The sequence below is a fragment of the Cydia pomonella genome, chromosome 1 (genome assembly GCF_033807575.1).
Source record: "Cydia pomonella isolate Wapato2018A chromosome 1, ilCydPomo1, whole genome shotgun sequence".
Taxonomy (NCBI): domain Eukaryota; kingdom Metazoa; phylum Arthropoda; class Insecta; order Lepidoptera; family Tortricidae; genus Cydia; species Cydia pomonella.
In genome coordinates, this window is record NC_084703.1 from 22,208,504 (window position 1) to 22,234,716 (window position 26,213).

A 26,213-nucleotide genomic window follows, 5' to 3' on the forward strand; every position below is an offset into this window, starting at 1 on the left:
TTTTAGTTTTCAGCTAGTTTAATCAATAATTTGAACTAAAAATAATCCTTCACCCTTCACTTTACTACTCGAATTTAAAGTGTCTCAGCAAAGAACATTATGTTATTTGTGAATAACTTGAAATCTTCATTAGTTTTACATAACGACTGTAATATAACCATGTATAAATAATGTTCACATTTCAGATCTCTTTTGTCGAGAAGACTACAGAACGATGACTATTTTTCAATTACCTACGACGAAGTCTCCTGGTCCTATGGTCAGTGTTCAATAGACGCGCGGCACTGGCGGCACCCACTCGACCTCGTTGTCCAGCGGCGTGTCGACGACAGGCCGGTAGGAGAGGTTCACGTTACCTGAACATAGGTCCATAGTGGTGAACGTGTGTTTTCGCCAATGCTCCTCTAAAGGCTTCTTTGTCTGGAACAATAATAGTTAAAATAACGGACATGTTATTTTAATACCTGAACAATATAATAAACATTTAATGAGCGCTCTCTTTCTATACAAACCCTCTTAAAGGGTTCGCACTGCGCAATGTTTACTTACTTCTTTAGAGTTGCAAGCAATCAGAAGTAACAGTCACCGTCGTGGTATTAAAATATATTATTATATTTTTATATTCTAGACAAAATTGTATTAACAAGGAAAACTTTTAAGTATATTAAGTAACTTAAGTATTGATTTCCAGTATTTAAATATAAATCAAATTAAATACAAGAAATTTATTTTATGATAATTAAATGTCAAGGATTACAATATTCAACAATACACTTGTATTACGTCAATAGATAATTATGTCATTCATTATAAATTAAACTTAAGCTAAACTAACAAACTACTCAAAGAGGCCCCCGCGAGTTGTTCCCGGGCGCAAAGGTGCCCATCATACTCGCTGCGTTACCGCGTTGAATTGCGATGGATAGCCTTTGCGCCAGGAAAGAACCCACGCGGGCATCACACCCCCTCTCCCTAGCTCGCCGCCCTATCTCCCTTATAAAATCCATAGCTTCCACCCCCCAGCACTCTGTCGTCTCACAAGCCAAGGGGATAAAGTAATAATTATTAAGTAGGGCCGAATATTTGTCGTACTTTCTCGCTGCAGCACATTCCGCAGCGGCCCCCGCTGTATGCACCGTACGGCTGAGGTGCGAGGCTACAAAAGTGCTGACACACGTGGCGTCCCACAACAGGCACTTGCCCTTCTGCCAAGGGACCAAAGTTAAGCCGTCGGGCCTGTTTCCATTCCTTCGACAGAGACCCGGCGGTTCAAGCACAAAAAGGGATAATGGCGGAAATTAAGGCACTCCGAACGATATAATTGAGGGCATGGTGACGCGGAAACCTTCCCGCACAGCGACAACAACTCAACGCGTGATGACCATTCGCTTCCACCATGGCGCCGCAGATTTTTATATTTATTACTATTTTGGTAGTCGATTAAAATTAGGCGGTGGCTAGGTTGTTGGCGAAACAGTCTAGAGGCTCCTTCAAGTGTAGATAGTGCCTACCTGGCCACTAGTGTCCGTGCTATAGTCGAGCTCGTCCAGCCTCTTGGGGAAGTCGTCTCGGAAGTGCGCCCCGCGGCTCTCGACACGGTTCCGGGCCGCTGCTACCACCTGCACAATCAGCGGGTATAATTTCAATTAATTATGATTATTTAAAAATAATTTCTAGCAGGTAGGTATGTATAATTCGTGCCATTCACGATGACACGCAGATTTGTCAAATTTAAACTTTAATAACACGAGTCAAGGCACGCGTCTTCGCGAATTACACGATCTATAAGATAAACAAATCGACCAAGTGCGTTTCGGATCATGTATAAATAGAGAGGTCGTTATCTTTTAACGATACAAAAAGCGTAACATCAAATAAGTGTACGGTTACAGTAAGTGACATTCGGCGATAACCCAGATTGTTGGTGTTAGTTGTTTTTTGAGTGTCCACCACGTACAGAGCCTCACAGTAAGTCGCAGTTAACCCACTTATTTAGTTAAAATCCAAAGTATAATGCCTGGAGCAAGTCCGACCTGAACTGCTAGTTGCAACATGTTCTGTAACTCCAAGGTTTCGATCACGTCGCTGTTCCAGTTGCATCCTTTATCCCTCACGTATATCTTCGAGAATTCGTTGTACCATTCTAGGATTTCATTTTGAGCTGCAATTCATTAGACAGTGTCTATATAATATACCTACAGGGCGTCATCCAAATAGGGCGCGGGGATAAAATATTATACATCGGTCTTTAGAAAGAGATAATTGGCTGAATAAAGTGGAATTCAATAGAAAAGACAAATAATGTAAACAAACCAGTCTACCTTAATTTCTATGTAATTTCACACTTTTTGTGGACAGCTATGATTTTGTCAACAGTTTATATACCTTTTATTTATATCAATTACTATTTAAAATGTGTGGTAATTAATAATATTTCTTTTTTTTTTAACTAAATCTATTAGGTTATACGTCAAATGGTAACAAAATCTGTCATATTTGTTTACATTCTTTTTTTTTCTATTGAACTCCACTTTACGGTTTGCGATCATCCATCAGTCATAAATGCTTTATGGACTTAATTCAATCGATCGATGACATGTAAACTAAGTATGACATCTCATGACGAACGTTACATAGGTAGTGGCGGCGACAAGGGGGATTAATTTTATTTGAATTGAATTGAATTGAAATATTTATTTCGAACTTGACGTCCATAGGGTTAGGTAACAATGACTTATGTATCTAGAGTTAGTATTACAGTTAATTAGACAAAACAAACAATTGAACAAAACAAACAAAACAAAACATTACATAATATTTATAAGTTTCGCGGCAGCACAGCAACAGGTGAGTGTAGCTGCACGTACCTACCGCTTGACTAGGGGCGAGTCCCAACGCTGCGCCAGCGTACTTAGGATGCTGTTCGTGCTGCTTCGGCTGCGAGTGAGGAGTGACGCGCATCGCTTCCTCATGATGGCGAAAAAACAGTCTGTTCGTGCCTCAGCAAACATCGCTGAGGCACTACAATACCGCGGCAACCTGAACAGCATCCTAAATGCATCATTCTATTGGACACGCAGAGCGCTATACGCCCGCTGCGTAAAGTTGGCCCACAGACCGCACGTGTAGAAAGTTTGACAAAAAGCTTTGAACAATATTAACTTTACTTCTTTACTAACACGTGCAAACCTGCGGGACAACATGTTACAGCGGACACACAGCGCCCGGCGCTCCCGCTCGATGTCCTCGATGTCAGACAGTGTGTCCGTGACCCAGTGGCCCAGGTACTTAAATTTGTCCACTCTTTTTAACGGAGTTCCACAAAGCTTAACCTCCTGCATTTGGTAACTTTTGTTACCTGATTTAAATTGCAAGAGCTCGCTTTTAGACGCATTGTACCTGAGCCCATGGGCCTCAGCATACGTTTCACAAATGCCTAACATTTTTATTACACCCCCCATCGAGGGGCTCAGCAGCACCATATCATCAGCATAGCTCAAGTTGTTGACACACATGTCCTCTATGTGACATCCGACACAATAAGCGCTGTTGAGCTCCTCGATGAAACCATTCATATATAGATTGAACAATGTAGGAGAGCTCACTCCACCCTGTCTGACCCCGCACTGCATTATGTACTCCTCAGATAAGGCGCCTGCCCATTTAACACTGTTTTTCTGGTTACCATACTAGTGCCGAAGCAGTGAGATTACGTCACGGGGGACCGTGGTATCCTTGAGTAATTTCCTCCATAATAGGTCGTAAGACACCATGTCAAACGCCTTTGACAAATCCAAAAAACAGGCAAATATCGGCGTCTCACGTGACGTATAGTAATGGACGGTCTGCTTAAGACAGAGGATTGCGCTTTCAGTCGATAAACCCGGCCTAAATCCATTGAGCATCATTTAGTTTAATATTTTTTCCTAAAATGTCATCAAGCAAACCGTCCAATACCTTAGCCACAACAGTGGCGAGAGATATAGGTTTATGGAACTTTCAGTAGGAGTAACAGAGAAAACGGTATTATTGTTCGTCCCTGTCAATCTCCTTTTTCATTACTTTCTACTTCTAATTGGAGTTGCAGGCGTCCATAGGCAACGGAAACTGCTTGTTTGCCACCGACGTTGTATAAAAAATGTCAATGGATTGTCCATCATCGTATTTAAGTAAAACAATCACTCCTTTCTCCTGTTTTCAGTTTTCTGGTAAGGACGGTACAGCATTTAGATTATAAGGGAAAAAATGTGACCTTGAGTGAGATACATACGCACTTAATTTCAAAAGGAACCAGACTCCTCTGGAGTTGCAGGCGTACATAGGCTACGGAGACTGGTTACCATCAGGTGGGCCGTATGCTTGTTTGCTACCGACGTAGTATAAAGAATTTGTTTGTTTTTGATACCTTTTTTAACCGACTTCAAGATTTCAAAAGAGGAGGTTATCAATTCGGTTGTATGTTTTTTTTTATGTTTGTTACTCCATAACTCCGTCATTGCTGAACCGATTTTCAAAATTATTTTTTTGTTTGAATTTATATATATACAGTTCTGATGATGGGATCTATGAGGAATCGAGGGAACTCTTCAAATGTGAAAGGCATACATATAATGATTTTTGTATTTTCTGTAACAAATAAAGCATTTACATTTAAAAAAGTGACATTTGATCAAGTGGAACTGCTGATGATGATCAGAATGGAACTCTTCAACGACACATAGTACACGTTTGGCGATTTCTCCTCTTCGTTGTGTTTGTTAAGTAAATTAAATTTTCAAAAGATTTTTTTGTCAAGTTCGAGGGAACTCTTCAAATATGAAAGTCATGCATATAGTGATTTTTGTATTTTCTTTAACAAATCAAGCATTTCCATTTAAAAAAGTGACATTTGATGAAGTGGAAATGCTGATGATGATCAGAATGGTACTCTTCAACGACGCATAGTACACGTTTGGCGATTTGTCCTTTTCGCTGTGTTTGTTAAGCAAATTAGATTTTCAAGACAAATTTTTGTCAAGTTTGAGTTCTGACGATGGGGTCCATGAGGACTCGAGGGAACTCCTCAAATGTTAAAGGCATATATATATAGTGATCTTAGTATTTTCATTAACAAATCAAGTATTTACATTTGTAGAAGTGACATTTGATGAAGTGGAACTGCTGATGATGAACAGAACGGAACTCTTCGATGATGCATAGTTCACGTTTTGCAATTTGTTCTCTTTGCAGTTAGGTTTTCAAGGCACATTTTTATATTTCTATCCTATTTAGTTTTTTTAATAATTATCTGGTGCTTTATTTCATGCATGGTGTGAAATAATTTATTTTAAATACAGTCGAATGGGTGAAATGTGTCAAGGTGGGTGCAGTGGCAAAAAAAAATGTTACTTCCTTTTCTACATAATTAGGCGTAGGACGCTGTCTTTTTAATTTCATTGTATGAAATCTAAAATCAACAATAATCGTTCTTTCACCGGTCTCCCTCATTGAAGTCGTTTTTTTTTTCTTATAATTTACTGAATGCGCAGAGTTGCTTATAATTTAATGAATGCGCAGAGTTGGTCCTGCTCATGCCATGTATGTACACACAGACTTTACGGATGGAATTCATTCATTAAATGGGGTATGTACTGTTGTACCTCGCGGTTCATATATATTTAGTTAGATAGCCCGAGTCTGGATTAAAAATTCCACTTTGCTCCACAATAAGCGTATAGGTATCTACTCTTAATGAAAACATGCTCGCTCGCTGTATTTGGCGGAAATATGGAGTCTGTGTGTGCTACTTTAGGTACATTACATCAATTCAAAAGAACTGGCGCTGAATGTCCATAATATATATTATTGACATATTTATTGTCAAAATCGCACCTTTAGAATGAAACTGGCATAACTCAAAAAATCATGAAATAAATATCCAAAGAAACCGGCATAGCTAAAATAATCATGAAATCAATTGAGTTAATATCCAAACGACTTAAAACATCGTATTCTACCGCTTAGTTAATCAGAATGACCCATCTGTGCAAGAATAGTACAAACTCGCCATTTTGGTCTCTATATTTCTGGGCGCAAGAAGGGCCCGGCTCGAAACGTCAACACCCTTTTAGTGTTAATCCCTCAACCGCAAACGCAACAAGTTGTCCAAACGCAAATATAATGCCTCAAGCTTGAGTCGATAATTGATTCTCCTTTTAATACGAAAATGGCATAATACCCAAAAGGCCATAAGTACATCATGTTTAAATTTGTAAAATGAAACTGACCTACTTAATTCATATTAAGTCAAACGATAACAAAGCAGTTCGCTCTATAAGTGCCCTTAATAGTGACTAGTTTCTGAATATCGTATTTTTAAACTACTACTTATTTATAAAAAAAGGAACAAAAATATTATGAACACAGTGCACGGAAACAAAATATGGAAGCATTCTGAGCCCCTAGTGTACATTTATTCGATAGCGAAACGTGACGTACGCGTTTGCGTTAAGTGTCATTTTGTATGGGATTTTGAGTTTCCAAAACGTCCCGCTAGGCGCGCTGTTTCTAAATCCCATACAAAATGAGACTTACCGCAAACGCGTACGTCACGTTTCGCTATCGAATAAATTTACACTAGGGGTACTGAACGCTCAATTATAGCCCAACATAAACTAACCTAAGGTCTGTGTCTTTGTTCTGGGTCAAAGCACATGCTGACTGGCAAAGATGGCGGCAGCCTCGACACGAAGGAAACTGGACTACGACAAGTGTCCCATCTCATTCGCCAAGCGCTTCATTCGACAGGAAACGATTGGCGAATGGGCTGAGAGATACAGTTCAGGAGAAACAGCCCCAGGGACGAAGATATTCCTCCCAGACGTGCAAATCGCATCCAGGCTGATACCAAAGATTAAGCCGTCAGGACTCATTACTCAATAGATAACGGGACACGGTGGGATCTCCTCATACTTGCACAGGTTCAAGTGTAAGGACAGCTCATCGTGCATCTGCGAACCGGACCAAAATGAAACTGTAGAGCACATAATAACGGAATGCACTGTACACACATATGACAGAATGAAGTGCGAAACAGAAATAGGTACAATAACCAGCCAAGAGCATGTCGGGCCACGCTCAGTGTAGGGTTCCGTAGTTACTTCCGTCACAATAAGCTAAACTGGAGCTTAAAGTATAGTAAATTGTTAACCAAGGGATGAAACGGTACCTTTCACCCGAGTTAAACAAATAGGCAAATTTGCATAATCAGTACCTAATTAAAGTAAGTCTTTTCACTATGAAGGGAAAACTTTTTGCGATAACTCAAAAACAGCTAAACTGATCATGTCCGCTATAGTTTTCATTTAATGTCTTTCTTAAGCTCTACTTCCACGATTTTTTTCATATTTTTTGGACCTATGGTTCAAAAGTTAGAGGGGGGGGACACATTTTGTTTTTCTTTCGGAGCGATTATCTCCGAATATATTCACTTTATCAAAAAATGTTTCTTGAAAACCCCTATTAGTTTTGAAAGACCTTTCCAACGATACCCCACACTCTAGGGTTGAAGCGAAAAAAAAATTTCACCCCTACTTTACGTGTAGGGGAGGTACCCTAAAAAAAATTATATTTTTAGATTTTATTGTACGACTTTGTCGGCTTTATTGATTTATATATCCATGCCAAATTTCAGCTTTCTTGCACTAACAACCACGGAGCAAAGCCTCGGACAGACAGACAGACAGACAGACGGACATGGCGAAACTATAAGGGTTCCGTTTTATGCCATTTGGCTACGGAACCCTAAAAATTGATATAGTAAACATACATGAAATAATAAATAACACATACAAGAGAGATATATTTTTAGAATACTGCACGAAAATAGTTAACATCAAAAACAGAAACAAGTAAATAAATAGCATATGTTCTCACTCGTATTAACATAAAAGTGTAACAATAGAAGTAAGACGGTAAGATGATGTATATAAAATAATAAAATTTTAAACATTAAGTAATAATAACAATGTAAAGAATAATAACATGTAACTATAGAAATAAGATAATAATGTACCTAAAATAAGCAAAAATCTGTAATAACAAAATTCTGACCTTTCCAATGTCGGGGGAACCAGGAAGGTATAAACGAAAAACTGGGTTTAAGCCGGTAAGAGTCCGGCACTGTCTGGGCCCCCCATTCCCAGTCGTCCGATGCAGGATTCTCTCCTGGTGGCTCGTGAATACCTCTCCCCTTTATTCGTAAATAAATGAAATAAAACCTAAGGTGGGCGGGGGTTACAAACTACTCGATTGGCAACTTCAGTTCGACCGATATGACAGTCAGTGATAGATGGCTAAATCGGTTTATAACAACAACGTTTTCTTATTTATAATTAAAAATGTCTTCATGTGGTCTTGAAGTGGTGAAGAAGTTATCCTGAACATTCCAAGAACAGTAGGATCACTTTTCACGTGTAAGTAAACAGATAACTTCAGTAAAATATGGAATAAATATGACATTTAATACTACCGTGCTAATTTAAAAGGTAAATGCATACGACTTTCATAACAACAACATACGTCTTTTTAGATTACGAGGATAATGGGGATGATGTTATGCCAAATGAAGTAGATTATTTTATAAACTTAGGTTTGATTTAGATATTTATATGATTGAGACGCAAATCTAGCTCAGAACCGTGCTGAATGAAGGAAAAGGACAGCGCAGGCCGATCCCAAATAAATGGGATAAGGTCGAGGATGATGATTATGATGTTTGATTTAGATATTTTCTATATTATAATGAATTCCTTATTACAGACTTGTATTTTCCTTTTATCTTTAATGGGATGGAGCTATAAGTTACCTAGTTATTTTTTATACTTTAGGTATAATCCGATTTCCACAAGATGCTATTCGCAGCGAATTATGGATAAAACCTGTCCAATTAGAGAGACATGAAATTGATTAAAGACATGAAATTGGCTATTCTTTGAATGCCTGGCAAGAGATCTAGAATATGTTTTATTGATTTCAAAGATGAAGATTTCAACTTGTAAAAAAAAAAGGTTCACACAGCTTAATAAAACCGCTGTTCGTTCAATGGTTTAATTGTTACGGCGGCCCTGTGAGAACCAACCCGTGAGATAACCATACCCGGTCCCCTATATGTAGTACATGTAGATATTTATTCTATCACTCTTTCAATGAATTTGTTTAACAAATACATACAATATCTGAAAATGTGGATCATTTGTATCCACCCTCTACTGTCATATATATATATATATATATATATATCCCTGTATGGCTAAGAATTTTTGTCGAAACTTGCAGTTGCCCAGAAATTATTCCTCCGTTTTGCATTTAGACAACGCACGCAGAGGTCACTATTTCCAAAAAAATACTTCCGTTGGAACTAAAAGTGGGGATGAGCCTTTATTGTCACTCAGTCTTTTCAAATATTTTTGACCCGATTCGTGTACCCATGTAACTTTTGCTGGCTGTACCTGAAGTACCTGAACGTGACTAATAAATCTAATAATAAAAATTTATCTAGCCATAAAATACTTATTATAGCGAAATATGTTAACACAACAATGAATATTTACTTATGTTGGGTTAGTCTGTCATTTCATAACATTTTAACTAGTTATGTTTTAAAATTATTATACGTGGATTATTTGACTGGTTCTTCAAACTATTATGGAATAAACCTATATCTACGTCATATTCTAATCAAAGCGGATTAATGTCGCTGATTGGTAGTTATTGACATTATATGCATTTCATCTATACTTATCTGTGTACAATAGTGAAATAGAGATGACTATTATTTCGTTTATCAGTTTTGATTACAGGCTCTGTAAACGTATCGTATTATTTAAATATCGGCGTAATTGTGTATGTGTGCTAATTGTCCCGAAAATTTGAACGGTAATGTTCTCAAATTCGGATTCCATGTTTTATTTCCGATCACTGTGGTTATGGAGCTTGATTAAAATATTTCAATTAAAAATCTTATTTAGCGGTTTCCCAAAAAGTCGAGATTTTGTTTCGTTCTAAACGTGCGAAAATATATTTTCGTGGCTAAAGGGGCCCACTGAATACCAGTTCGCCGGACGATATCAGCCTGTCAGTAATTCGCAAAAGCAATCGCATTCGCGTGGTAATCAGTGGACCCCTTTTAAGGCTCCATCTAACTAAAGTTTGCTCCTATTACAGGAATTCGTTGATAAAGTTGCCAAATACCTTCATCCAATAAACTTTGTGTGCGGAATACTCCACATTTGTGCTGCATAGTAACTCTCATTTTCGCTCTCAGTTCGTGCGGCCCCAGAGTGCCGGCTGCCGATCTGATTTTATCATAGTTATCTAAGGTTGCATCACACAAGCTCTGAAAGAACCGGTTATAAAAAAAAATTGTGCAAGTTTTTATAATCAACAAGACAAAAGAATTTATTCATAATAAATAAATCCTTAATTGAAGCTTGATCAGCTGAATAGGCTTATTAGACGCTTGCTAAGAAATATGATTCCTAAACGCACAGTAGCCGTTGTGTTGATCACGGATAAAATAAACTTACGTCCTTTAAGTCTGGCTGCTTGTCTCCGGGCACGGCTATTTTCGCAATGTTGTTCCCTATAGCCCTGCCAAACACTACGATGTCAAGGATGGAGTTCGCCCCGAGCCGGTTGGCCCCGTGGCAGTTACTGACGGCCTCGCCGGCCCCGTGTAGGCCCGGCACTACAATGTCGCACCCGTTCTTATGGTCGATCACCTGATCGTATAGAAAATTGGATTTAATGTTCACTACGACCAATAAGGTAATCAGATCGTGGGCTCGAGTAACTCGAAAGATTTTAAAGGTGTATTCTTGACCATAATTAGAGACTAAAATGTCATACAAAGTTTCATGAAATAGTTTTTTTTTAGATAATGAGTGACATGAGTTATTTATGACAATTCTTGTGAAAATTTGTTTCTGTAATAACTCAGTGAAAAACGCCTTTTTGGCTGCGAAGTTTCCACTATGTGACTTTGTTTAGACATTCATATTGACATACATTAAAGTTTCGCAAGAAACTCGCAAAATTTGTCTGTAAATTTAAATATATATATATATATATATTGCTGTGTTTGACTACAAGTCATTTAAAATGTTTTGCTTCTTATAACTTCAGGAATGCGTGGATAAAATCTGACGGGTTACTCCGAGCCCACAGTGTATAATGCAATAAAAAATAATAACTAATGCATTGCTGACGTACCGCGAACTCTTAGCTTAGCTGACCTGACTTGACTGTATTTCCCTAGACTAGAAAAATATTAAGTATAGTAGTGAGAAGTACTTCGGACAAGGCTTCAACAGATTGAACAAAGTTCACTTCTGTCTAGATTCTATCACGTTTCTGAAGATATGTTATTTTGTGACTGTGTCTACGCAAAAGGGTAATAAGATGATAAGACCTGGTTGCGCATGTTCGCTTGTGAAGCAGTTTTTGTTGAAGTAGCTAATGCAGTGGTGGTGTGTTGGTGGTAGTGTAGTGGTAGTGCTGGTATAGTGGTGTTAGTGTTGTAGTATATGTATTATTGAAAAATCGCCTGTGACCTACCGTCCTTTTTAATGAACAATATCTATTAATTATGAACTGCAGCGGTATCATGGTCGCATTTTTATCACCTGTCATTCCATGCGTCACTTTCGCACTTACATTCTTGTTAGAACGTGACAGACATGGTGATAAATGATAAAGAGCCGACCATCTTAGCCCTACTGGACAGATACCTCTCCTTTGTAATTAATAGGTATTCCTCCCATGGTGTAGTGCACAGTGGGCAGCACGGGCACCGGTTCCGTGTACACGTCGGTCCCGGTGAAGGTCTTGGCCGTCTCCGCGATGCCTGGCAGCCGCTTCTTAATGGTCTCCGCCCCGAGGTGGTGGAGCTGGAGGTAGATATGATCTTTCTTGGGTCCTACTCCGCGACCTACATTAAAAAATCGTGCGTGAGAGTTACGAAGTTGCTTCTGATATCCAAAAGGTTGTATTTTGTAACAAATACGTTATAAGTGTCAAAGCCGTAATTCATAAAATGTTACAAATTGACTCTGTGAAAAAATGTAATGGGTATTCTGATACATAATCTTCTTTGAAGTTTGTCTAAAAATAAGGTGCTTGTATATATTGTTCTGTAATTACCTTCACGTAATTCCGTAGCCATCGACCTGGATACAACATCTCTACTAGCTAGATCTTTGGCATTTGGTGCATACTTTTCCATAAAACGAGTGCCCTCGCTATTCACGAGGTAACCACCTTCACCACGACAACCTTCGGTCATGAGGCAACCTGATCCGTACATACCTGAACAAATAAATATAACGGAATTATTTTGGTATCTAGACCTCCCTTTTTTAATACAAAGCAACGCCCGATTAGGTGGTATAATTAATATACAATATCTGAAAGAGAGATAAAAAATCAAAAATGTGCGTTTTCCCAGAGATAAGCTAGAAAACCCCCGTATACCAAATATAATCGAAATTGTTAGACCCGTTTCCGAGATCCCCAATATATATATAATTGCTCGTTTAAAGGTATCAGATATGTATAAACCCAACTCATGATACTGCGCTATTATGTGATGATTCGCATGTGCATCACGATGCTAGGAGGATTTTTTCGCTACACATTATGCTTCTCGATTGACTCTTTTAGGACCTCGAATACCTTTTGATGTGGCTATACTTACAGTGTTTTTTGAAAGTTGTTAATAGTACAATTCGATGCTAGTGCGGAAAGTATGTCATTACTTCACGAGTACCGAGATATCTTGCCACGAGCCGTAGGAGAGTTTTTTAATACAGTTGCAAAAAATAAGAAAAACAACAAGTACTTTTTTTATGCATGTTCTATAAAACAGAAACAATTGTAAATATAAAATATTATACTATTATTACCTAAGTATAGTTCGAATCTACTTTGACAGGCGTTTCAGCAGCTATTCCGTTCCATTCAGACAACTTATCAAGAACGGTTTTTCAATATTCAATATTAAAAAATAAACGTGTTATAATCATGAAGAGGTACCTAAGTAATAAAATATGAAATATGCTTATGTTTATTATTTTTACATTAATGTTAATTTATATTAATTACGACTTTTAAAGGAAACTAACATTGACACTCATCAATAAGTAGTCATGAATTGGAACAAGTGGAAAAGTAAAAAGCACTAGTTCGTGAAATCCAACTTTCCGCACGCTAAACAGCTACGTAAAGTAGCACTTCTTGACCAACTGTATTAAAAAAAAATCGGACACATTCAAAGTTGGTACTACTAGGTATCGGCGTAATTCGAAGAATGATTAAGTCACGTTTAAGATATTGGAAAGATCTTTAAAAGATCGATAACTAAACAACATGTCAAAATTGACGTTTATTTCGATTCCGCTGTGATCCCAATAAGATATATCTATGATATTTCTAACGTCAAAGTGACATCGTTTGCCCGAATCGAGCTGTTTCTGTCAATTATACGACATACTAACGATATCTAAATGAGAACTTATCTAAGCCAGAACTTATCGTTATCGTATCTCATTCTTCGAATCGGGCCGTATGTGAATTGTCTTCGTAGGCTTTCAGTGAAGCATCGGAAAATGAATTGTAACGATACCAGTGGGATGGAACTGTATAAACTCCATGTCCTGTAGTGGTAGGCCGAGGCGCGTGACCATGGCGCAGCCGTCTCCCGTGCAGGTGTGCGCGGCCGTACACGAGAAGTACATGCGCGGGTACCCGCCTGTTGCTATCACTGTGTTCTTTGCCTGAAACCTGCACAAAAAGTACGGTAGAAATACTAGCACTAATCTGCATATACGAGGCTTCACTTCACGTCAAACAAAGGTATAGTCTGTGCGGAAAGAGAAACCATACATTTACGACTCTTCTCTTTCCGCACAGACTATATTAGAGACAGCAACATGCCTGTGTATACTGGAATCGTCCATGTCTATGGCAATGGCGCCAACGACAGCGCCGTCCTGGTACAGCAAATCTAACACGAAGAATTCCGAGAACAGGTTGATATTGCTGAACTGAGTGCTGTAGCCGTACAGCGTGTGGAGAAGCGCGTGGCCCGTGCTGTGGCACAATAGATACAAGTACATGCCAGGGCCCGTAGTGTGAGTTGAGTAGCATAGGTACGAATGATAAAATTAATTACTTTACGTTTCTTATAAATTTACACTGAAGTACTTAAATAGAAGTAGCCCCGCGAGTAGTAGTAGTAAGTAGTAGTAGTAGTAGTAAATAAGTATCGCTAATTCGTTAGCCCAAACTGACAGGGTTTTATGTAACAAACACTTTGGCCTTAATGTAAGTTCTGACTACTTAGTACCTACACCTACATTTATATGTAGGTGTAGGTACTAAGTACTACAATATTACGCTAGATGCAGAATCTCAATTGCAAGTTGCATGTCCTTCACGGAACTCGAATTATTTTCATTTTTTGCACCTAAATCCGTTCAGCTAGCGTAAAGATCGGCATTTCATGTATATACGATTTTACGATTGGCCGCCGACATAATATACCTACCGTGTTTTTTTTTTAAATTCCGTTATATTCAAGGGTGCATCCCTGAGCTTAAATTAAGTAACTTTCTCAAATACACCGGTATCTTAACTCCATTTCGGAGATAATCAATATTTAATTTTTATCTTATAAGGCCGTTACGAGCGTGTACGTTTACATATTGATTAGTGTTTAGTATGAGTTAATACATTTGATACTAAACGTAATAATATCTCGGACTATTGATGTTCGAAATGACATTGATATGTCACAGTTTTCAATTGTTTGATTGAGTTCAATGTAATGCCCGTGTTACAACATCACTATCTAGTTGGTTACTAAGTTCTGTTACTCGATTTGCAACCTTTTTATTTCCGTTAAAACAAATGCTACCGAAAAAATAAAAAAAATTGTGAGCTATAATTATATACCACACATAACGCTTATCTCCTCGTATCTATAATAAATTGGGGCCTAAAAGAGAATCGTATCGCAGTAATTGCTTTGCACAAATGTGGGCACCCGCCAAACATGATTTTGAATTTGCTTGAAAACCTAAAACTCAACAAACAATTTGTTTATCGCACAATTAATAGATACAATAGCACTCAGAGCTTCGATGACCGCAAGAGGTCTAGAAGACCACGCACCGTTCGGACCCCAGCTCTAATAAAGGCAGTGAAGGCGAGAATTGCAAGAAACCCCGTCCGGAAGCAAAAGTTGTTGTCAATACAGATGTCTGTGAAGAGGAGCTCCCTAAAAAAAGTTATCAATGAAGACTTTGGACTACACGCTTACCGCAGACAAAAAGGTCATTTGTGTAATGGACGATTAAAGACTATGAGGCTAGAGAGAAGTCACGTGCTATTTACAGATGAAAAAAAAATTACCATTGAAGAATGTTGTATCCGCCAGAATAACAGAGTGTATGCAAAAAACAGTCAAGAGGCGATTGCGGCTGTTCCGAGAGTGTGTCATACTCAGGGCTAACACAGGTCCATTTCTGTGAAAAAGGTGTGAAAACTGGGGCCAAAGTTTACCAGGAAACCGTTCTCGAACCAATAGTGAAGCCCTTAAACCACACCCTATTTCAAAACCAGCCATAGGTCTTTCAACAGGACTCAGCTCCTGCACATAAGGCAAAAACAACTCAAGCCTGGTTTCGAAGGAACAAAATTGACTTTATTGCCCACGAAGACTGGCCGTCCTCCAGCCGGGACCTTAACCCCCTGGATTATGCCATATGGCAGGTTCTTGAGGAGAAAGCGTGTGCTAAACCCCACACAAATTATTGCAGTAACATAATTTTGTAACCAACTAGGTATATGCAACATTTAATTAGTATAAAAATAAAAATTTATATTTTTTTTTCTTAATTAACTATGCCATTTAGTTTCTCTTAACGTACTTGCCGATACCCTGAAGTTAACGGAATTCAGTAAAAACACGGTATATACAGTGTGTTCTTAGCCATTGGCCAAACCCTGAAATCCCACGTAGGATTACTTCTCAGGAATGCTCTAACGTTAGTATTTTTTTAATTAGAACAATAGATAAAAAAAAATTTTTCGAACAAAAGTTATTTGCGATAATCGACAACAAAAAGAAACACACCGTATTAATCTTTTGACATCCTGATGACATTTTTCAAAAGTCAGATTCTTATTAGTGTCATAAATACAAAAGATAATCAAAAAGTTCTAAGAAGGTTCCATACTATTCTTTGAGCATATTACTTCAGGAGCTACTAACACATACAGGCTGCTCCAAAGTAAAAAATCGTAATTTGTTAATTTCTTTGTAACCGCTACACCGGTTGTTATGATACTTTGTACACTGGTTCTAAATACTCTAATGCATTTGTACATTTCGGCTACGTCAGTGCTGCCACAATGCTTTTTGCGCTTAAGGAAGGAACTTACACGGAAATATACAGTAGTTAAGTTACCCCATACCACCCCACAGATGGCGCGAAATTGCAGCAATGGTGTTTGTCATGAACTATCTAGTTGGTCAAGTTTTCCATAGATGGCGATTATTTATAAAATGAGGTGTATTTATAAAATGTTTGATCTCCATACAAACATTCATCCCCTTTTTTAACCCCATTCGGGTATTAAAAAACACTAAAAAAACACTAAAAAAAATACTAAAATAACATTTCTTATATTTTTATGAAATATTTTTTTCTAAAGTTTCGAGTAAATAAATAAACTATCACCCCTACAAACTTTAAACCCGTTTTTAACAACCTTAAGGGATGAATTTCTCAAAATATTTTTTTTAAACATATTTATTTTAAGACACTAGCATTACAAGAGAAGCAGTGCAATGATCCCCACACTGAATTGAACACGTTACATGTGAATCTCAGAGAAATATCGAAATGTTATTTTAAACAGAATATAATAATTATTTTTACAGCTACTGTATTATATATAAGATTTTTTATATATGTCTAACTATCTAATTAAGTACAAGGACTTAAGTCAGTTAAAAATCGCTACTTATTTCTTGTACATGATTTAAATGTAACCTGATGGTGTGCAAATATCAACTTTCTACTTTTTGTAGTTTCGGCTCTACGTTGATGAATCCGTGAGTAAGGACACACGAATTTATATACATTGAACTATTATTACTTGGTATATAATAATAACTCAGTGATAAGACTATATATAAAGACGTGCATTAGTACTCACTTTATACGTAAGGCGTTCAAGACAAGATGAGGCCACGTAGCCAATTCTGCTGCTCGTCGTCAATAAGAAGAAGGGCGCAAAAATGTAGTTAGGTATTTAATTTATTGCCTTGATCAGCAAAAAAAGGTGCATTTAAATTTGAGTTTAACAGATTGCAAATGATTTAAACAAATATGATAGACTTTGTTAGCATTTGACGTTTAACCTAAAAGGATTACGCTGGTTGTTTTCATTGAAATATTCATGGTAAATCGTGATTGTTCACAAATAGTGCGAGTTTACGAAGAAATGAAGATAAATTGGTTGGCTGACATTTTTAAAGCTTACTGCCAGTCGTTTTATGCCAGCAGTCTGTGGGTGTCATAGACTCGGAAATCCGTCAATGCGTTGCGAGTCCAGTATAATAACATCTTTAGGATGCTGATGCGGTTGCCCCGATTTTGCAGTGCGTCAGGAATGTTTGCTGAAGCACGCACGGATGGTTTTGAAGCAATCATTCGTAAAAAAGTTGCCTCATTGCTTAATCGCGCCCGTAGCAGCTGCAACGGCATCCTAAAGGTCTTAACCTGTAAATTTGACTAACCTATTTACAATAAATGGAGGACAATAATGCTTGGGCTCTAATAATTATTGATAAATAATCTTATGTAATGGTAATTGTGTAATTTAATTCTAATTTTAATTATTTTTATTGTTATTTAATGTTCATTGTTTAATTTAATTTTAATTGTATTAATTTTAATTGTATGTAACAATTTTATGGGCTCTTGGCCTGAATTAAACGTTATTATTATTATTATTATATGCCATTTCTATTGAATGCCACGTTACTAGTGATTTTCCTATACATTACGTAAGGGAAAAGGCCATGCCTTGAATTTGAACCTTATTCATAGGATTTTATTAGATACAATTGCTTCTTAAATGGGCTGGTGTTCATTTGTGGCGGAATAAGGACTAACCGCTGCATAGAAGAAACAATAACTTAAGTTTAACACATTTAAGGGTTTAAGCCAAAAAAAGGTCTCATAAAATTCCAACTATATTTTAAAAATAATATTTATGTGTTTTTCTAACATTTTTTGTTCAAAGATGAGAAGGCAAAATAATAGCTTTACATAAGCATGGTTATATCATTTTATCATATGTATAGAGAATCTCTAACACTTTTTACAGAATATTTTTACGTCGTTTTGTCACTTACAGCAGAATTTTTAGTTAGACTCGATGTCAATTGCGTCCTTCTTCCTACTGACGGCAGTGATGATATTACTAGATTGTATGTACTTAGGTAAGCGTATGATACCGGTCTTCTGCAGCACAGGTCCTCTTTGCCACTTTCTTGCCCTGATGTGTGCTGCCGCCTCCAAATTGTCTCTGATATATTTTCCCGTCCGTCGTCCTCGAAAAAGGCATGCCCATATTTTCCAGTTCGAACACAGCGTGAGGTGCCTCGCGAGTAAGGTAATGGATTGAATCCTGTTTTCAAATATTGATAGTTCAAAAGTTGTTATTATTACTTCCTGGCTAAAATAAGTACTTGTAAGTCTCTTCCTGGTTCTTCGGTACAGGTCGCGTAGCCAACATGCAAATCGCTTACGCTCCGTAGCGATCGAAACGCAACTGTCACTGCCGCACTAATATGGAAGAGCGATAGAGCGACAAGAAGCGATTGTCACCTTGGCTATGCTGGCAGTATCGAAACAGTTCAATTATTATTATATTTAGGTTATGTATTTGGAAAGCTACCAAATAAGTGAGTAGGAGATAAGGTTCAAATATACAATAAAACATTTACTTATTCCCAAAAAATGTACTCCTTGTACAGTCAAAAGATTTAATTTGTGACCCATTTCGTACATTGTCACAGAGACATTAGTATGAGATCTCTAGCAACTTTCATGTTGTTTGTCACTGCGACAAGATCGAAATAGGTCACAATTAAATCTCCTGACTGTGTAAGTTTCATACTACTTTATTGGCAGATTTGCTCTTAAGGCCCCGTAGGTTCGTGTTCTTCTCTCACTCTCACTGAGCGTAAGCGTGAGCGAATTAGGTGTGCGTGCGGTTAACATGTTTTTGAATTTTTATTTGTTGTAAATATAAAAAATAATAATCGCTGTGCTCCCTTATAAATAAAATTGCGCAGTTATGAAAGCTATTTTCATATTTTTAGCTTTTGTGCGTAAATTGTTACAAATTTTTAAAGTGCGTTTTAGTCCTATCCTCGTGATCTTTTTCTATCAAGAAAAGTAAAAAAAAAACAGGATTTATTTTAAACTTTGCTCTCTGAGCCTACGGCACCTTAATATGTAGGTTCTCTGTACATTAAACCTTGATGTTAAGGGAGTATGGATTCGTTTGTCTGCGCGTAATTTAAAAAAACTGACTAATATGTATGTATTAAATAATATTATTAAAGAATCCATTAAAAAATTTAGAATTTTGCACCTACTCTTGTTTCTTTTAGTGACCAGAACCCGTAGTGTACATTTGTTTGATAGCGTGACGTGACGTACCTGTTTGCGTTAAGTCATTTTGAAACAGCGCGCCAAACAGGACGTTTCGGAAACTCAAAATTCCATACAAAATGAGTCAACGCAAACACGTACGTCACGTCAAGCTATCGAATAAATTTACACTAGGGGTACTGTACTGTAAACAATACGTAGTATCCATTTCAAACAAGATGGCTTAGTTACTACTGTACTATTAGCGAAATTATAAAATACATAGAGTCTTTAAATAATACAAAAGCGGTAGGCTTTGATGGCGTTTCGACTCATATGGTTAAATTGTGTTCAAGAGCCATAGCACCAATTCTAACTCATTTAGTAAACGAGTCTTTTAGCCAGGGGAGGTTTCCCTCAAGGCTTAAAACTTCTGTAGTAAAACCGCTCTTTAAGAAAGACGATAAAGAAGCCGTAGGTAACTACCGTCCTATTACGCTCATATCTGTGTTTGCAAAAGTTTATGAAAAAGCTATGCACCATAGAATGTCTCAATTTTTAGAAAAACACAAAATAATTGCTAACGAACAAAATGGGTTCCAAAAGGGAAAGTCAATCACACATGCCTGTTACTCACTTGTTGAATCCATTACTCAAAGGATTGACCAAAGAACTCCCGTTACAGGAGTATTCTTTGATATGAGTAAAGCGTTCGATTTTGTTAATCATGACATATTACTAGCAAAATGCGAAAGGTACGGTTTTAGAGGAGTATCGTTAGCATGGCTTCAAAGTTACCTTCATGACAGAAAACAGTGCGTCGAAATAAATAGGTTAGATGACAAAAATGATGTAATAACATATCGTTCTATAAAAAAAGGCAACGGCACAGGAGTACCTCAGGGCAGTGTTTTAGGTCCGCTTTTATTTATTCTTTATATTAATGACTTACCAAAAACTAGTAGTTATAAGATAGTTTTATACGCTGATGACATTTCTATACTGATACCAGGTGATAATCTCGATAAAAATATGCATATGACTAGTATTAATATGACTATTAACTCTATATGTAATTGGTTAGAATTAAATAACTTGACGATTAATATAAGTAAAACAAAATATATACAGTTCTGTAACACTAGAGCTAATACATCAAATATGGACATTACTTGTAGAGGACATACGCTAGAAGAAGATACTGAAACACGGTTTCTTGGATTACTTTTAGATCGCCATTGTAGCTGGAAATCGCATATAGACAACTTGTGTATTAGATTAGAAAAATTTTCCTATGCTCTGAAACAATTACAACGCTTAACTGGCGAAAAAACCGCTATTATTGCATATCACGGCCATGTTGCTTCATTGCTTAGATTCGGACTAATTATTTGGGGAAACTCAACAGACAAAAAAAGGGTGTTTATTAGCCAGAAAAAATGTATCAGAGCTATTTGTGGGAAAGGACCTTTACAATCTTGTAGACCTCTATTTAAAAAACTTAAATTGCTGACCTTAACTAGTATGTATGTTTTAGAAGTCGGCATTTTTGTTAAGTCTAACCCTAACTTATTTACAAAACTCGTTGCAAATCCAAGGTTACGCTCCAGAGATCCTACAAAATTGATAGGACCAATGTGTAAAAGTGCATTATTTAAAAATAACTGTCGCATAATGTCAATTAAAGTATTCAATAATTTACCATTAGATATTAAGGAAATTTCTGACATAAAAAGATTCAAACGGACATTGTATAACTGGCTATTAAACAATAATTTTTACAATATTAAAGAATATTTTGACTTCCACACTAGCTAATGACATTTTCATTTTCTTTATTATTATTTTATCATTTTATTTGTTATCACTGTTAACTGATAAAAAAAAAGCATTAAATGTAAATAGATTTTTAAGATGTAATTGTACATATTTTGCATGCTATAATACGGCTAAATGTGTGATACTTATAATTATAATAAGACCTGTATTGTTAACCACATTTAATGCAAATAAAGAATTTACTTTACTTTACTTTACTTTTAACCAAATAAATAAATAACCAACAAAGATGTTACCTTAACACAGGTGATCTAATTTAAATTATTTTGCCGGAACTCCGCTCTCATATCACATTAATGTTTTTGGTGGAACATCATTACTTATTATACAGATATTATTAATATTCATCAAATTTGATTTCGAAATGTTATAGAATAATATACTTTATATATTAATAATATATTTTATATTATTCTATCACAAATTTGATAAGCGTTTAGTGTGTAAATAAAAACTGATTAATGGAAAATATTACAAATCGCTAAAAACTCACTGATTCTTTATCTTAGGTTCGTAACTACACAATTGCCCAGCTGGATGCCAAATTTAAACGCTAAGTCATCTCAAAGTGGGTTAGGCTTTTAGGTGGGTTTGATATTTTTTGCTACCTTCTAATTTTTCTGGCTTTACGCCCCCTTTTAATGCCAAGTCAGGCAAGGCATTAAAGGCTTACTGTATAAATGGAGCAGATGCAAATTCTATGATGAATTCTAAAAGTATATGAAAAATGTGGGAGTACCTATTTGTGCAAGTACTACGTTATGGCCACCTAACCTGATCGCCTAACCAGTCAGAGCCTTTGACTGTGTCATAAAAGTGCCAGCGCCAGTCGTCCTCGTGCATGCTGCCTGAAAATGTAACAACAAGAATTGGCCAGTGTCAAGTGGAGGACGCCGCGAAATCACCTTTTCATATATACTTAGTCCTCATTTTCCTCTCTGGATATTAACATTTTTGAAAATATTTTGACACAATTTATTGTATATCAGCTAGGCCCCTACGTATGTTTTATTTTTTAATTTTTAATAATTATAGGAGTTAGAAGCATTTAAAATTTTGTAAAAAATCTGTTTTTTGCTCCTAATTTTTATAATAATACAAAAATCAAAAAAAGTCAAACGTAGAGGCATAGGCTATGGTTCATCAAATTATGTTCCAAAAATATTTTCCAAAATGTCAATATTAAGAGAGGAAAATGGGGACTAACTTTGTATGGAGAATCGACCGTTCTATTTTCCTCTTAAGTCCTGTCATCACTCAGAGGACTCACTTCCCTAAACATTAATCTACCACCATTTATTTATTCTGTAAATGCGACTCTGTTTATCAAATAGAGACATTTGTTTGTTTTTAGCATTAGAAATAAATAAGGTAAACAATCTTGTCAAGTCTTTTTATTAAAAACGCTTTTAAAAAATCAGTAACTATTACTTATGAAAGCAAGAGAATGTAAATGATCGTATATGATTTTTAATTGTGACATATTTGCCGTGACTTATTTTTCAAATTCAATAAAAATACACGTCAAATTTTTTTTATTTTTATTTTTTTATTAAAAACTGATCGGCGATTGGCTCTAGTCACACCTGATGGAAAGTGAAGACAGGGCCTAAGATGGAGCTCACCGATTCAGTAGTAGCCTATTCAATTGCTTACCTTCTTTCTAATGCTAAAGAAACGAACTATAAGTAGGTATACAATAACTAAGTACTACTATCGAGAGCATTGACAGCTTAGAGCAACACCGGTTTAAGATTGACGGTGTTCCACTTACGATTTTTTTTTTTGCTTCTATCCTTGCTACCAGCTAATCTTCACCCTCCTAATACAGATAACCAATTAGGATGCACGTAGTATTATTTACGGCGACGGCAATCAACTTTACCTGAGTGCTTAGCAACCCTTTTCTTCAACACTCACATTTTTTAGTGCCATGCTTAAATTGCTTAATGTTATTTGTTATCATATCACTTGCGTGTTATCACCTGACCGCCTGCAAGACGTTTATTTCGCTTTAAAGGTGGAACTCCGTCAACGCAACGCAACACTCCCTACAGTTCCTCTGTCAGTATTATACTTGTCGCTAAGTGTGTATCAATACTCTAGCACACCTACTTTGTCAGGTAAAGGTGAGAAAATCAAATCTTTCATGGGTGGTCAACCGTTCGCGCCTACATTTTTACATTTTCCGCCTTTTTCTATTGACAAAGTGGATGAGCCAGAGCAGAATAAATCTAATAACTATAATGAGAAATCTCTAAAAATAGTATTATGGATCAATAGAAGTTGAAATAATTTAAACATATTTTAACTGGTGATATTTCAGCCCACATTTTTCAGGACTGTCGTACTGTTTAAATTTTAAATGTATAAAATTAGGTGTTTTCCCATAAGTGTTAATATACATTTCAAAACTTACCTATGGATGCATTCATCCCACCCTGTGCAGCTATAGTATGCGACCTGGTTGGGAAGAGCTTGGAGACCAAGGCCACAGAGAACTTGGCTTGCGCCAGGCCGACGGCGGCGCGCAGGCCGGCGCCGCCTGCGCCGATCACCAGGCAGTCGTGCTTGTGATATTGTATTGTTGTTTGCGTGCGTCGACACCATGGCCCTCCTACAAAAAAAAAAACAACTATGCGCTCATCACTTTGCTCCTTCTTCGATTATACACGGTGTAGCACAAGGAAACCGAAATATTATAACAGTGTATTCCTGATCACATTTAAAGACTAAAATGTCATATAAACTTTTGGATTTCACCTAGTTTCAGAGTTAATATCATTAAAAAAAATAACGTCTTCTTATTGTATTGTAACTTAGTGCAAAACACCTTTTTGATGGCGATAATGCCATTATGGGGCGTAGTCTCAATATCAATATGTCAAAAAGTGACAAATATCACATTGCAAAAACTAGGTTTAACGAAAAAATAAGTAAAAATACATTTAAAGTGCCAGTTTTATCCTAACATTTACTTTTTATGTACAAATACATTCAAAATTTAAAAAAATGCCATATTTTGAGAGTAGAAAAAGGCGGTGAATTTGAAAAGTACCTATTAAAAGCAATAGGTTAAATAAAGTTTTTCTCTAAGATCAACAATTATAGAGATTGGCGGGGTAGTAATCGTCGATTTTTAAAGGCGTTTGGGTCTTATTTAAGTGACACCCTAACATAGTACAATAGAAAAAGTTGGTTCTGTTTGATCGCAGTCAAGTTAACAAGCCCCTCCTCGATTTGCTCGTGGTCGCACCTGTCTGTTGTACCCTACCTATCTCCATACGCTGATCTTTTTTTTAAATGACAAAAGATACTTAATTTAACATTTCCTACATAATACAGCAAAAAATTGGTATTAAGTTGAGATAAAAACAACACACTGAAATATTCTGTCCCACGAACGGCCCCCGTTTCCTTTACCCCAACCATAATATTTAACCATGGACCCATATAGCCCGACAGATTTTAACCACGTATTCCTGAGGTCAAGAGTATATTTTTTTGTGTGTATGTTTTCTGCACATGACACGTTATTTCTTTTTACATCTTGGCGAAAAAAAAAACCATTGCAAGCAATAAGTAAAGTTTGTTTATTTACAGATACATTTTGGTAGTTTCTTTTAAAACTTTAATGTCTGTCAGAAGGTTTGTCTAAACCGAGTCACATAATGGCAGCGGCGCAGCCATAAAAGCGTTTTTCACTGATTTATTACAGAAACAAATTATTCACAAGAATTGTCATTATCTCTAAAACAAGACCAATTTCAGAAAACTTTGTGTGACATTTTAGTCTCTAATCTAATGCAATAATACACCTTTAACTCTTCAGATGGAATATGTCGTTTTTGCTTTGTTGGAAATTTGATTTTATTTCAATTAATCAAATTTGTAATTTAAATGACATAATCGGTCGGGAGTTAACGGCCTACGACTCCAAGGGTTAAAATCTGTCGAGTCATACGGGCCCACGGTGTATATTATACTATACATATATATATTCTAAGTTCTAGTTAACCTATTAAACATTTTATAGACTTATACTATCATGAATATTATTGAGCACGTTTACCTGTAGGTATTATTTTACTAAATCGGAGGTGATCGTATACGAAATTTAAGTGTATCTGCAAAGAACAAAAAGGGTAAAAAAGCATCCTGTCCCACAAATAACACACATTAGTTGTTTCAAAGCTACAAAAAAATACCCGTGTCTTCCACATTAATATAAGGTCGTTAGAGTTTAAGATATTATAACACAATTCAATTAAAAAAACTTTATATTTCTCAATTCTCAATCAATAATAATGGTTAATAAAAATTGACTTTGACTACCAAAGTCAGTTTTGACGATTGATGTACATTTTTTTTTATCCCCGGCGCCTTTTATAATTCAAGCCAGTAATCTGAGAGTGATTAGTAGCAAAGAGTTACTGATGTAGATCTACAATCACATACAGTCACGATAAAGCAAGGGCCCTAAATGTATGGTAACTCGTCAAAACCAATCAAATCAGTTCTATTTCGAGGGTTTTAATAGTTGCCATCGTAGAGTTCCATACAATTGTACATCTTCTGGCTCCATCATCAGAACAGCCAGCAACTATTCATTCTAAGAAAGCTTGACATTGTCACTCGGTTCTCCACCACTTAATAAGTGTT

General features: G+C 36.5%; 1 protein-coding gene across 2 annotated transcripts; it reads right to left on the minus strand.

The window, feature by feature from the left end:
• Nucleotides 1–26,115, minus strand: LOC133527270 (succinate dehydrogenase [ubiquinone] flavoprotein subunit, mitochondrial-like). 2 transcript variants are annotated; one of them, XM_061864219.1, is made up of 14 exons: nt 25,760–26,114; nt 25,624–25,678; nt 23,971–24,168; nt 22,326–22,399; nt 18,569–18,741; nt 13,972–14,127; nt 13,661–13,818; nt 12,181–12,345; nt 11,769–11,968; nt 10,566–10,760; nt 10,231–10,375; nt 2,034–2,161; nt 1,512–1,619; nt 1–420 (listed from the first exon to the last, which is right to left on the minus strand). In XM_061864219.1, exons 1-14 carry the CDS (start codon nt 25,772–25,774, stop codon nt 268–270), a joined length of 1,923 nt encoding a protein of 640 aa, XP_061720203.1. In that variant the 5' UTR covers nt 25,775–26,114; the 3' UTR covers nt 1–267. The 2 variants fall into 2 exon arrangements, with proteins under 2 accessions (XP_061720203.1, XP_061720195.1); XM_061864211.1 differs by having other exon boundaries at nt 25,624–26,115.
• Nucleotides 26,116–26,213: the final 98 nt, after the last annotated feature.

Excerpts from the sequence above, each read along its gene's own strand:
- LOC133527270 (XM_061864211.1), bottom strand. The coding sequence starts at position 25,774 with ATGTGGAAGACACGGGTATTTTTTTGTAGCTTTGAAACAACTAATGTG. Across the intron at positions 22,400-23,970 it reads TGGGATGAATGCATCCATAG|GCAGCATGCACGAGGACGAC; the intron begins GTAAGTTTTGAA and ends TTACATTTTCAG. Across the intron at positions 10,376-10,565 it reads AGCAGCCAGACTTAAAGGAC|AGCTTGTGTGATGCAACCTT; the intron begins GTAAGTTTATTT and ends CGGTTCTTTCAG.